Source organism: Aquarana catesbeiana, linkage group LG11 (genome assembly GCF_042186555.1).
Source record: "Aquarana catesbeiana isolate 2022-GZ linkage group LG11, ASM4218655v1, whole genome shotgun sequence".
Lineage (NCBI taxonomy): Eukaryota > Metazoa > Chordata > Amphibia > Anura > Ranidae > Aquarana > Aquarana catesbeiana.
Genome location: NC_133334.1, coordinates 21,268,243 through 21,283,071, shown reverse-complemented (window position 1 = coordinate 21,283,071; position 14,829 = coordinate 21,268,243). Strand labels below are relative to the sequence as shown.

Here is a 14,829-nt window from a genome sequence, read left to right as displayed (position 1 = left end):
TCGCTGATGGGGCTGCACAAAATAATGTGAAAACAATGTGCAAAATCTGAATCACACACTCAAAATCCGGTGGAACGCACGCCCTTCTCAGAGGTGGACGCGGCACAGATCCAGCCTTTTTATGTGCGACAAGCCAGCAGCCCCAGTGCCGGGGGAGGCACTTTTTAATGTAAGGAGCCATTTGGCTTTTCTTTTTTATTCTTATGTTTTTATTAAACAGTATTCTGCTATGGGAGTTTCTTGTTTGTTTGTTTTTGCATATCCTGCTCTACACTTTGAGGAAGAGGTTTCCTGCACATCTCCGAGCTCCACATACATGCATCATCCTGCCAAAGCGTTATTTGACTTTCTTTTTAATTAAAGAAGTCAGATACATCTGGTAAGCAGCTTCTATATCTGCTCACGTTGGCTGTGATGCTAATGATATGGTGAAGGAGTATCCACTATCAACCACAAACCTAGGATCACCTGCTTCAATTCGTTTTATTTGGAAAATCACATTTTTTTGGGGACTGTTGTTCTTAACATTTGTTTTATATTATTTTTACCAATTTCAAGATCCCTATTATAAGGGTTTTGCTAGGAGTGGTTTGTCTAGTTTTTCTGAGTGTAAGATTCAGATTTTGCACATTTGTTTTCACATTATTTTGTAATTTTATATTTAGATGTACTAACGAGTGCCCCCTTTTTGTACGTTGTGTTTTTTTTTTTTGTTCTGAAGGATGTCCTATGACGTCTAGTCAGGACAATGTAGCCCCCACCCGGCCGTCATTCTTGCTATTGGCCGGGCGGGAAGGTGTTATGTCTTGCCTATATGAATGGTTATCATTGGAAAATCTGGGGTACATGCGGCTTTGATGTCCAAAGTCATATGACAAGTCGTGCAAGTGTGAATGGGGTGTAAATCCTATTTTTTTTTTTTTTTTTTTTTTTTTTTTTTTGATAATTCGTCGTTAGAAAAAAATTACTTTTTTGTCCAGGTAAACCAAAGAGAAAAAGAAATGGAAAAAATGAAACCAATACTGATACAAAGGCGTAACCTAGCCCAAGCACTCGTCCCACATAATAGTAGAACAAATCTTCTATACGTCTTATATGCTCAGTAATAACAATACTACATTTATATGTAGAGGACGTGTTTTGTTTTTTGGTTTTTTTTTTGTTTTTTTTGTGTTTTTTTTTGTGTTAGTATAAAAATAATTGTGCTAGCCGGGTACAAAAAGATTGTAACCGTTGATATTATTTGGCCCAGAACCGGTTATGTCATTTCCTTGTTTCCAAATATTGAAACTGAATGTTGTGTTTCCTACTCTAGAAACCTCCCGAAAGGGGGTCAGATATACATTAGAAATGTGATTATATGAACTCTGGCTAATGCAAATAAAGTAATTTTATTACACATCCCATGTTTTAAATTTGCTCTTCCAGCTGCCTCCTGGTACAAAGCGTTGCTATCTGACTTTGTTGGCCAGTATTCCTATGACTTTTTCCCTATCTTTTTTGTTTTATCCGTTTCATAACATATTTAGACGTCAATGCACAGACATGCGACTGATGCCTAGATATAGTCACAGGGTCCACATTATGTGTGTGTGTCCCCCCCCCCCCCCCCCTCCCTGTGTATCTCTATGACACAATCCATTGTATTGGGAAAATCCACCACTTCCTCATTGAGTCACAGTCCTGAGAAACCGGCTTCTCGGCTGTTTCCTGTAAGGTGAGGCGGGTTATCCGATTTCACCTGCTTTGCTGTTAATTCACGCGTTGTAATTACCAGCCGCGGATCTGTTATTTGCATCAAAGGTAGAATCGGAGACCTGTCGTCCCTTCACAATAGAGGTAACCTTTACACCGGTTGAGCCAATCCTCACACTATTTATGTAACAACACGTGCCGCGCTGAACATAAAAAGTACATTTCTCATTGTGATCGACAGAAATGAGTGAAAAGTGATACTCCAATAATATACTGTGCCGTAAAAGTACTATAATTATTCAACAAAACACATATGTGTGTAAAGCCGTGAATGAATCCTAAATCGGTCCGTGAAAAGTTGTTACAGCCATTTAACCACTTCAGCTCCGGAAGGTTTTTTTACCCCTTCCTGACCGGGCCATTTTTTCCGATATGGCATTGCATTACTTTAACTGACATTTGCGCGGTCGTGCAACGCTGTACCCAAATAAAGTTTATGTCCTTTTTTTTTTTTTTTTTTTTTTCCCCACAAATGGAGATTTCTTTTGGTAGGATTTGATCGCATCTGCGCTTTTTAAAAAAAAAAAAATTCTTGCACTATAAACAAAAAAAGACCGACAATTTTGAAAAAACTATATTTTTTTACTTACTGTTATAATAGATATCCTAAAAAAAAAAATTAAAAATCTTTATCAATTTAGGCCAATATGTATTCTTCTACATATTCTTGGTAAAAAAAAAAAAAAAAAATCCCAATAAGCGTATATTGATTGGTTTGCGCAAAAATTATATCGTCTACAAACCACAGGATAGATTTAGGGACTTTTATATTATTATTTTTTTACTGGTAATGGAGGTGATCTGCGATTATTTTATTTTTTTTTTTTTGCGGGACTGCAACATTGCGGCAGACAAATCTGACACCAAGTGACACTTTTTGGGGACCAGTGACACCAATACAGTGATCAGTGCTATAAACATGCACTGATTACTGTATAAATGGCACTGGCAGGGAAGGGGGTTAACACCAGGGGCGATCAAAGGGTTAAATCATGGGTAGGTAACCTCGGCCCTCCAGCTGTGGTGAAACTACAAATCTCATCATGCCTCTGCCTCTAGGAGTCATGCCTGTGATTGTCAGGGTCTTGCAATGTCTCATGGGACTTGTAGATTCACCATAGCTGGGTTGCCTACCCCTGGGTTAAATGTTCCCTAGGGAGATGCTTACTAACTGTGTGGGGCAGTGTCACACTGAAGGAAAAGAGAGATCCGTGATTCAGCTTAGCTGAATCACAATATCTCTTTTTCCCTTCCTGACAGATCCGCCGTTTACCTTGCTTACACAGGCAGAGGGCTGATCTGTCTGTCCTGTGATCAATGGCTGCCGGACCCGCTGATTGGTTCCCACTGTGTCCAATCACAGCGGGAGCAGCGCGCGCCCCCTAAACCGCGGGCACTAAATCGCATACAGGTACGTGATTTTGTACACCCAGGCTGCCCTGCCACCGTAAATGTACATGGGGCGGTCCGGAAGGATCCCGGCATGCTGGGAATGTAACTGTATTTTGAAACCGCTTAATCGATGGGTTTAGTTCCACTTTAAGGTTATCGCGGTCTAACCGTACTTGTTCCTTTTTTCAAAAGCTGGGATCAGCTATAATGCAGGTTACAGACTACTTCCCCTTAATTGGTCAGCTCCAGGATGATGTGTCAGCCATAAAAAAAGGAAAAAAAAAAGGATACAAAAGACAAAAAATAGTGCTGTATAAAACTACTAATCCCCTTTATTTATGTTAAAACCGTGCTTACAATAAAGACAGTGATAAGCAGCAGAACAGCTGCCATTGAGTGGGATGTCACCCATGGCTTCCAACAGGGTCTGGCTGACAGCTCCAGGGAGCTAGTGTTACTTGGGATAAACCATCAACTCTGCTAGCTGAAAACCTTGTGGTGCTCTGTCCTACGCGTTACGTAAATGACTTCTTCAAGCTCTATTCCTTACACCAGGCTTTTTCAATGAGGGTGTTTCCTGGATTGAGAATGCAAGCAAATGTGACAGTTGGCATTCCTGGCATGCCGGGAATGTAACTTTGTTTGAAACTGTTAAATCGATAGGTTTAGTTCCACTTTAATCTTTAGACTCTCAGTAGATCTGCCTCTACAAATTCGGCACAGTGCCTAAAAATGGGGAGCAACTGGGCATGTGCAGAGCAGAGTGAGACGGTGAATTACTGGATTTTAAACAGTATAGAAACTTATTTTTAATGTATTGTATAGCTATACCTGCAAAAGGGGCCATCCTGAAGTCCTCTAGCAAGACTTAATTTTCTGACTAGTTCTACTTTAAAGTGGACACAAGCAAATGTGACAGTTGGCAATCCTGGCATTCCAAGAATGTAACTTTTTTTAAATTGTGAAATCGATGGGTTTAGTTCTGCTTTTATGATTTACTTCTGCACAGGGCCTCTGGGCTTCAGCAAAATGGCAGCCTCCAGCAAGAAGAAATCGAAACAATGCTGGAGGCAATTTACAGCACACACTAATTTTGGTAGCATAATTATTAATGTGGAATTTATGTTCCTTGCTAAGAAAAAACATTTTTTTTTTAATCTAGTTGTTATGGGTAGAGTTCTGTTTTAAGTGTTTCTTCTCTTCCACCTCAGACAGGGACACCTACAGACTGTCATTTTACTGATAAAGTACGGCGCTGACCCGAGTCTGATCGATGGCGAGGGCTACAATGCTATTCACCTGGCTGTCCTATTCCAGCATATACCCATCATCGCCTACCTGATTGCAAAGGGGATGGTATGTATCCAGGACTAGGCCACATTCCGTCCTTGACTTTTCTGTTAAATACTAAATAGGAGAATGCACTGGTGTTGGAACATGCTGCATTTTCGTCTCATTACCATTATATTTAATAAACTGTTACCACTTGTTAGTGCGTTGCACTTTTTTTTTTTTTAAAACTCCATCCAAATATTTGAGGAAAAAGGTAGAACCATGGTCATATTGTATTGCTTTCAGTTTTGCAATTGTGGAGATTACCCTTCCTCCTCTCCGCCCATTTCTTGTTTCAGTGACAAAACGGGAAGTGAGAAGAATTCCTTTAAATCCTCCCTCTGGCTTTCCCTCCAGTCTTGCACAGTTGTACAGTCTCCTCTCCTGTATTGAAATGTCTTACTCTGATTTTACTGCACACTGTGAGCTTCTCATAATGCGCATTAGAAGCTGCAGCGAGTCAGAGCCTGCTTCATTTCCTGGCTGGAGGGTTTCCAGTATCATTTAGGCCTTTTCACACCAGCCTGTCCCTGGCCCTTCCCTTTCATTTATTGGCTTTCAGATCTTTCAATCATTGCATCACGTGTATTTTACCTAGGACAGTCTGCCTGCCTAGAAACGCCCAGTTCTTTGAAGATATTTGCATAATCCCCCAAAACGCTTTTTTAATTCTGCCCTTAAAATCCTGTGGGGGTCCTTTTTCCATTTGCTACATATACTTTTGGGATTGTTGGCAGAAAACTGTATTTAAATGTATCACTTTGCGTCATTCTTTGCATGGAGAAGCACGGAGACGTAGCGATGACATCACTAAAATAGATAAGGTATATAATAAAAGCGGAATGGTTTCATTTTAAAATTGTTATTTGCATGTTAATCAGATTGCAGGATTTGAACAGGGTAGGCAAATCTAAGCAGAATAAACTTCTGCTTTAACAGGGACTGACCCCCCCCCCCCCCCAACATTACTAGGTGGGGTACCTCACTGACCAATAGAAATGTGCAGAAGGCAGGAAAGGAAAAGGCGAACTTCAACACCAGGAAGTGCAAAAACAATACTACTCCTTCAGTTCTAGGTCACTGTAGGTATTAGCCTGATACTTTAGCTGCCTGCACTGTACATGTGACAGCAGTTTGTTTGCTTTACTACAGTCACAAGTTACTTTATTTAAAAAAATAATAACCCTCAAATAGGTAAAAAAAATGCCACTAACCCTTCTCGCTGGTTATCTGATTCTTTCTGTCTCTAGAACGTTGATTCTTCTGATATGAACGGAATGACCCCACTCATGCTGTCTGCACAGAAAATTATTGGGTAATGAAAAACACATTTTATTGGTTCATATAGAGCAAGGTAAAGGTAAACTGTAACGGTTTGAGTCAATTTATTTTTTTTTAACTATTTTTCTGCATGCAATTTATACACCGATCAGCCATAACGTTATGACCACCCACCTCTAATATTGAGTATGCCCCTATTTTGCCACCAAAACAGCCCTGACTCACCAAGGCATGGACTTCACTAGACCTCTGAAGGTATGCTGTGGTATCTGGCACCAGGCTAGCAGTAGTAGATCCTTTAAGTCACACTGGCTTCGCCAGCATGCCTTCTTCCTATACTGCATCCTGTTGCCATCTCTTTACCAGGTAGGTGACGCACACGCACCCGGCCATCTACATGATGTAAAAGAAAATGTGATTCATTAGGCCAGGCCTCCTTCTTCCGTTGCTCTGTGGTCCAGTTCTGATGCTCACGTTCCCATTGTAGGTGCTTTCGGCTGTGGATATGGGTCAGTCATGGGCACCCTGACCGGTCTGCGGCTACACAGTCCCATAGACAACAAACTTCTATTATCTTTGTGTTCTGACACCTTTCTATCAGAACCAGCAATCACTTTTTTCAGCAATTTTAGTTCCAGTAGCTTTTCTAATAGATCGGACTACAGGGGCCAGGTTTCCCTCCCCACCTGCTTCAATGAACCTTTCCTCCCCACCTGCTTCAATGAACCTTTCCTCCCCACCTGCTTCAATGAACCTTTCCTCCCCACCTGCTTCAATGAACCTTTCCTCCCCACCTGCTTCAATGAACCTTTCCTCCCCACCTGCTTCAATGAACCTTTCCTCCCCACCTCCGTCAATGAGCCTCCCTCCCCGCCTCCTTCAACGATCCTTCCCTCCCCGCCTCCTTCAAGGAGGCTTCCCTCCCCGCCTCCGTCAAGGAGCCTTCCCTCCCCGCCTCCGTCAAGGAGCCTTCCCTCCCCGCCTCCGTCAAGGAGCCTTCCCTCCCCGCCTCCGTCAAGGAGCCTTCCCTCCCCGCCTCCGTCAAGGAGCCTTCCCTCCCCGCCTCCGTCAAGGAGCCTTCCCTCCCCGCCTCCGTCAAGGAGCCTTCCCTCCCCGCCTCCGTCAAGGAGCCTTCTCTCCCCGCCTCCGTCAAGGAGCCTTCCCTCCCCGCCTCCGTCAAGGAGCCTTCCCTCCCCGCCTCCTTCAACGAACCTTCCCTCCCCGCCTCCTTCAACGAACCTTCCCTCCCCGCCTCCTTCAACGAACCTTCCCTCCCCACCTCCGTCAAGGAGCCTTCCTTCCCCACCTCCGTCAAGGAGCCTTCCCTCCCCACCTAAATTTTATTTTATTTTTTTTTTGCTTTCAACACATCAACGTCAGGGACAGCATGTTCACTAGCTGCCTAAAATATCCCACTCACTTTCAGATGCCATTGTAATGAGATAAACTGTTATTCACTTTACCTGTCAGTGGTCATAATGTTATGGCTGATCTGTGTGTGTGTGTGTGTGTGTGTGTAAAACAAACATTAGACTTCCCAGATCATTACCTCTGCAGTTAAATAAGACAAACACGGGAGGCCTGTGAGGCCTAAGACGCATGCATTGCACTGTGGGGGCATGTCATACGATGGGACAGTACAGTGCCTATAATTTTTTTAATTTGTTTTTAGAATGGAGCCCACCGGTTTTCTGTTAAAGATGAATCCATCCATCAATCTAGCAGACAAAGTCCACCGGAACACAGCGCTTCACTGGGCTGTCTCATCCGGCAATGTAAATGCTGCGGATCTCCTCCTGGAAGCTGGAGCGAGCCTGGATGCTGTAAACGCCAAGGTGAGCATGTTTACCCTGAGGCTGGAAAAGTGTCAGTGCTGGAAGCTAGAGTCTCCTTTTTTTATTTTTTTCACTTTCATTACTTTGTTTAAAAACCTCTACACCAGGGATCTCCAAACTTTCTAATCAAAGGGCCGGTTTACTGTCCTTCAGACTTTGAGGGGGCCAGCTAAAATAGAAAATGCCCAGCGTCAATGGGAGTAAAGTATGCCGCACCATTGGTGTCATTGGAAGGAATATTGCCCCATTGTTGGTATCAGGGGAAGGATCGGTGCCCCATCATTGGAGTCAGTGGGAGGAATATTGCCCCATTGTTGGTGTTAGGGGAAGGAATAGTCCCCCGTCATTGGAAGGAATGGTGGCCCATTGTTGGTATCAGGGGAAGGAATATTGCCCCATCATTGGTGTCATTGGGAGGAATAGTGCCCTATTGTTGGTATCAGGGAAAGGAGTATTGATTCTTCCTAAATGTATCCAGCGCCGTAAATAAAGATTTTGGCTGATGTTGTGCTTTAAACTATACGTTGTCTCATGTTTAGTTTCTTTTCATATTCTTTAGGGAGAAACTCCCCTTGACCTTGCTCGGGAAACTAGGAATCGTCTCATTATCCATATTCTGACAGGCGAGGCCAGTGCCAGGGCAGGCAGAAACTCCAGAATGCTAAAGATTCTGCAGAAGTATGAGGTGAGCCTATCGGTGTATTCCATCCTGATATAAATAACATTCATATCTTGTGTTCTACATCTGTATGTGATTCATAAACATTGGATGGTAAGGCTGCACCATAAAAAGTGTGTGAATTGCAAAGCTGAAGGTTTTCGCCTTAAGGCAAAAGGAAACCTGTCAATTCCAATGGTTAAAACAAAAGTTACATTTCCAGTACATGCCTGGAATGTAACTGTCATGTTGGTTATGCTCTCAACCAAACTGTCAAACCATCCAATGGCTGGTGTCATAACTGATCACATGTGTAGCATCATGGCAGTTGAAGTTTAAATGATGGCCAAGATGGCAGCTTTGGCTGAAAAGGATAGGAGTGCCTGAGTGCCCCCATAGAAAGCGGCTTCCTATGGTGGCACATGGAAAAGAGGAGGATCCAGTGCGGCTCTGGGCAAAACCATTGCACAAAGCAAGTAAGTATAACATTTTGTTTATAGGAAGGGGAAAAAAAAAACTTTACAATCACTTTAAAGCCCCACTCTGGTCTAATTTATTTCCATTTTAATTACATAGTTGCATAGTAGGTGAGGTTGAAAAAAAGACACAAGTCCATCAAGTCCAACCTATGTGTGTGATTATGTGTCAGTTTTACATTGTATATCCCTGTATGTTGCGGTCATTCAGGTGCTCATCTAATAGTTTTTTGAAACTGAGACCACCGCCTGTGGAAGGGAATTCCACATCCTTGCCGCTCTTACTGTAAAGAACCCTCTACGCAGTTTAAGGTTAAAACTCTTCTTCTAATTTTGATGAGTGGCCACGTGTCTTGTTAAACTCCCTTCCGCAAAAAAGTTGTATCCCTATTGTGGGGTCACCAGTACGGTATTTGTATATTGAAATCATATCCCCTCTCAAGCGTCTCTTCTCCAGAGAGAAAAAGTTTGCAACCTTTCCTCATAATTAATATCCTCCAGACCCTTTATTAGCTTTGTTGCTCTTCTTTGTACTCGCTCCATTTCCAGTACATCCTTCCTGAGGACTGGTGCCCAGAACTGGACAGCATACTCCAGGTGCGGCCGGACCAGAGTTTTGTAGAGCGAGAGGATTATCGTTTTATCTCTGGAGTTGATCCCCTTTTTAATGCCAATATTCTGTTTTCTTTGTTAGCAGCAGCTTGGCATTGCATGACATTGCTGAGCCTATCATCTACTAGGACCCCCCAGGTCCTTTTCCATCCTAGATTTCCCCAGAGGTTCTCCCCCCCCCCCCCCAGTGTATAGATTGCATTCAGATTTTAGCCACCCAAATGCATTATTTTACATTTTTCTACATTGAACCTCATTTGCCATGTAGTTGCCACCCCATTAATTTGTTCAGATCTTTTTGCAAGGTTTCCACATCCTGTGGAGAAGTTATTGCCCTGCTTAGTTTAGTGTCGTCCGCAAATACAGAGATTGAACTGTTTATCCCATCCTCCAGAATGTTTATGAACAAAATAAATAGGATTCGTCCCAGCATAGAACCCTGAGGGACTCCACTACCCACCCCTGACCATTCCGAGTACTCCACATTTATCACCACCCTCTGAACTCGCCCTTGTAGCCAGTTTTCAATCCATGTACTCACCCTATGGTCCATGCCAAAGAACCTTATTTTGTACAGTAAACGTTTATGGGGAACTGTATCAAATGCTTTCGCTAAATCCAGATACACCACGTCTACAGGCCTTTCTTTATCTAGATGGCAACTCATCTCCTCATAGAAGGTTAATAGATTGGTTTGGCAAGAACAATTCTTCATGAATCCATGCTGATTACTGCTAATGATATCGTTCTCATTACTAAAATCATGTATATAGTCCCTTATCATCCCCTCCAAGAGCTTGCATACTATTGATGTTAGGCTAGCTGGTCTGTAATTCCCAGGGATGTATTTTGGGCCCTTTTTAAATATTGGTGCTACATTAGCTTTACTCCAATCAGCTGGTACAATTCCAGTCAGTAGACTGTCAGTAAAAATTAGGAACAATGGTCTGGCAATTACTTAAGTTCCCCAAGTACCATCGGGTGAAAGCCATCTGGTCCAGGTGATTTATTAATGTTAAGTTTCCCGAGTCTAATTTTAATTCTCTCCTCTGTTAACCATGGAGGTGCTTCCTGTGTTGTGTCATGAGGATAAACACTGCAGTTTTGCTTACTGAAGCCCCCCGATTACCTCGTGAAGACTGAGGAGAAGAATAAATTCAATACCTTCGCCATCTCCCCATCCTTTGTAACCAGATGTCCTTCCTCATTCTTTATGGGGCCAATATGGTCTGTCCTCCCTATTTTACAGTTTACATACTTAAAGAATTAATTGGGCCCCCAGTATATTTAAAAACAAATTAATGCATTTCCAGCTGCAATATTCACCTCTTTTTTTTCAACCTGGAACACTGAGGACATACTGTGAGAGCAGGGGGCATCAACACAACGCCCTGCACTGACATACAGTGATGCAGGAAACTTTCTGCTTCGTGATGGACCACCAAGCACCAGGGAAGAGGAAGAGGACACCACTCTTCCCATGGCTTTAATGAAGACCGTTTAGAAAAAAATAAAATAATACAACAGCAAAAATGACTGTGTAGGGGGAGAATCTAGCTTTTAAGTGGAGAACCTGATCGTTTGTTATGATAACAAGTTCTTGAGAGGCCTGTATTAAACTTTGTCTCCTTGGTAGATGTTTCTGGTGGTGTTGGTCTGCTTGTCTCTTCTGGGAGGTGTCGGATACATTCTGAACCTGAATACTGACTCCTGGCTTTTAAAAGGGTCGCTTCTTGCTCTGGTGACAATCGGATCTCAGTTCTTTACCAGGTTTGTTTTTTCTTCAAGGGAGAGTAAGTTTTCATACAAATTTTTTTTATTTTTTATTTTACTTTATAAGTTTTTAAATGAATGCCTTAACTGCTCAATTCTGAAGTTCTCAGTCTTCTGGGACACATTACTGGTCCTATAAGACTACGGAACCATTCACAAGGCGCAGCAGGAAACTGGCAGTAAAGCCGCAAGACTTCACTTCCTGTTTCCCTTACTTGCGATGCCGGCACATGCATCCAAATCCGATTGAGGAATCGGCTCCAGTGAGGACATCACTGGATTCCCTGGACAGGTAAGTGTCCTATAAAAAGTCAGCAGCTATGGTATTTGTAGCATATCTAGCATTCCTGCTTTTCCAGGTCTGGGGGGCGCACGCGACGCCAGTGGCCCGCTCCTGCTGTGATTATACACAGCCGGAGCTCATCAGCGGGTACTGTGGACTCGATGCCCTCTGGCACCCGCCGATCCTTGGGTACAGAGGAAGCATGGCGATCTGTCACTACAGAAGGCATGGATTCTGTGTCTCTGCAAAGCAGGGGCACCAATCCATGCTTTCCCCTAGTACAAGCACCTCCCCCACAGTAAGGAAACACCAGCTAGGCACACAGTTAACCCTTTGATCACCCCTGATGTTAACCCCTTCCCAGCCAGTGTCATTAGTACGGTGACAGTGCCTATCTTTTAGCACTGGTGCCAAAAAAGTGTCAGTGCCCAATTTGTCCACCGCAATATCGCAGTCCCGCTATAAGTCACTGATCCCTGCCATTACTAGTAAAAAAAATTTAAAAATCCGTAGTTTGTAGATGCTATAACTTTTGCGCAAACCAATCAATATACGCTTATTGGGAATTTTTATTTTATTTTTTTTATCAACAATATGTAGCAGAATACATATTCCATCCATTTGCGGATGAAAAACGGACATACATGTATGTCTGAGGGCTAACGCACGTTAGCGGATGATCATTCGCCTTTGTTAACCGCTTGCCGACCATTATGCTTCGGCAGGTCAGCATGATCCCGCGAACCGTCGTAGCTGTACGTCGGTCCCTTTAAGCGGGATAGCAGGCGCGCCCACTGCACTGCGGAGGTGCCGATGCACGTGGCCGGCGGGCACGGGAGCCAGAACAGGGAAGTGTGTGTGTGTGTGTAAACGCACAAATCCCTGTTCTGTGAGGAGAGGAGAGACAGATCGGGAGTTCCTCCTAGCTAGAAACAACGATCTGACATTTCCTCCAGTCACTCCTATCCCCCCACAGTTAAAAAAACACACTAGGGAACACATTTAACCCCTTGATCGCCCCCTATTGTTAACCCCTTCCCTGCCAATGACATTTACACAGTAATCAGTGCATTTTTATAGGTATAATTGTCAATGGTTCCAAAAAAAGTGTCCGATCTGTCCGTCATAATGTCGCAGTCCTGATTTTAAAAAAATCACTGATCACTGCCATTACTAGTAAAAAAGAAAAAATAATTTTAAAAATGCCATAAATCTTTCTCCTATTTTGTAGACGCTGTAACTTTTGCGCAAACCAATATACGCTTTTTGCGTTTTTTTTTTTTTTTTTTTTTTATACCATGTTGAAGAATACATATCGGCCTAAACTGAGGAAAAAAATTGCTTTTTTAAAAAAAAAAAAAAAAAAAAAGATTGGGGATATTTATTATAGCAAAAGGTACAAAATATTGTGTTTTTTTTTTTTTTTTTTTTTTTTTTTCAAAACTGTTGCTCTTTTTTTGTTTATAGCACAAAAAACAAAAACCGCAGAGATGATCAAATACCACCAAAAGAAAGCTCTATTTGTGGGAAAAAAGAACGTCAATTTTTGTTTGGGTACAGCGTCGCGCGACTGCGCAATTGTCAGTTAAAGCAACGCAGTGCCGTATCGCAAAAAAATGGCCCGGTCATTGAGCATTGGTTAATTTCTGTTTTTTGAGATGGAAGAAAACCCTATTTTTTTCCCGTTTAAAAAAAACTGGAAGAAAAACGGATTTTAGTAGACTACATTCGCTTACATCCAATCCGCTGACATTCGTTTTTCACCCAAAAACAGGGGCGTTGAGTTTTTTTTAGTTCAGTCACTTTTTCTTCGTGTATTGCATTGCCATAAAATTGGTTTGCATATGTCAAATATCTGAGTTTACTGGACATAATTGCATTTTCTGGATTTGCAGATCATTTTTGTGTACAAAAATGTCATGAACTGCACTGGTATCTTGCATTTTTACTGTATACGGTTTTATTATAATACAGACATAGACACAATCCTGCCACACAAATAGAATAAAATAACAAGGAAAATATTGTATGAATACTGTGTCATTTGTGCTTTTCTCTAACAAGCTCTTCTTACTGTTGGTACTTCTACAATAATATGAGATTTTTTATCTTCTTGTTTGCCAGGCGATTTTTAGGACAGAACAGTCAGAAGCACCTGCCACCAATTTTCTTCGTCAGCTCCATTTTCTGGATGTTCATGACATGGTTCATCTGTTTTCTGCCTGATATCCTTTTATCTGCATACTGAAACCCAACATAGTTGGCCAGCCATGGTCGCCCTACGGTCCCACTGCTTAGGAGCTACAAGTCCCACTGCAGCCTTCCATCTGATTGTGAAAATTTTATTATAAGATAATGGGGTTTTTTTTAACTGTTGTTTTTTTTTTTTTTGTTTTGTTTTTTTCTTTTCCAATTTGTTGTTGTAATTTAAAAAAAACACAAATCATTGCAAAAACGTACTGCATGCTTTTCTGCAGTGTCTCCATACGTCTCTGACCCTCTCCAAAAACGCAGCGGCTGAAAAGAGCATAGATGTGAACGTGTCGCATACAAAACCATGTTAAATGAAAATGTAGTGTGTTTTTGCAAAAAGCGCCAAAAACGTATAGGTGTGAACCAGGCCTAATGCTCCGTACACACGGTCGGATTTTCCGATGGAAAATGTCCGATCGGAGCGTGTTGTCGGAAATTCCGACCGTGTGTGGGCTCCATCTGACATTTTCCATCGGATTTTCCGACACACAAAGTTGGAGAGCAGGAGATAAAATTTTTCGACAACAAAATCCGTTGTCGGAAATTCCGATCGTGTGTACACAAATCCGACGGACAAAGTGCCAGGCATGCTCAGAATAAATAAAGAGATGAAAGCTATTGGCCACTGCCCTGTTTATAGTCCCGACGTACGTGTTTTACGTCACCGCGTTCAGAACGATCGGATTTTCCGACAACTTTGTGTGACCGTGTGTATGCAAGACAAGTTTGAGCCAACATCCATCGGAAAAAATCCTAGGATTTTGTTGTCGGAATGTCCGAACAAAGTCCGACCGTGTGTACAGGGCATAAAAGGGGAGAGCGTGTTTTTGAACTTCTCTAGTAAGTGAATAGAAATAATTTATGAAAAGAACCTTGCAAGTAAGTATTTAAAATACTTATTTTTTTGTGAGGTTTTTTTTTACCTGCATTTTTGGTTGGTAATGGGGTCCCTCCATTGTTTTTGTTTTTTTTTTTTTTTTTTTTTAACAATTTTTATGTTAAATTTTTCTCTGTTCATACCCCTTTACCCAGTTAAGATGGAAATAGCCAAACTCCACTTTCCAAACCAAAATATTCTATCCTGACATCTGAAATCAAATCTGTCCCTGAAACCACATGCTCCTTTTGTAGAGTTTTATCATCTGACACGTTTTTACCTTGACTCAATCCTGGTTTCTC

General features: G+C 42.1%; 1 protein-coding gene across 1 annotated transcript in view; it reads left to right on the top strand.

Moving 5' to 3' along the window:
- The window catches only part of ZDHHC13 (zDHHC palmitoyltransferase 13), a 50,974-nt gene that overhangs the window by 17,543 nt on the left and 18,602 nt on the right, over nt 1–14,829 (top strand). Inside the window, exons 5-10 of the mRNA XM_073604045.1 lie at nt 4,359–4,503; nt 5,730–5,794; nt 7,433–7,595; nt 8,155–8,280; nt 10,978–11,111; nt 13,522–13,624. Of these exons, the coding sequence (XP_073460146.1) occupies nt 4,359–4,503; nt 5,730–5,794; nt 7,433–7,595; nt 8,155–8,280; nt 10,978–11,111; nt 13,522–13,624 (736 nt within the window). The remainder of the gene's footprint in view (nt 1–4,358; nt 4,504–5,729; nt 5,795–7,432; nt 7,596–8,154; nt 8,281–10,977; nt 11,112–13,521; nt 13,625–14,829) is intronic.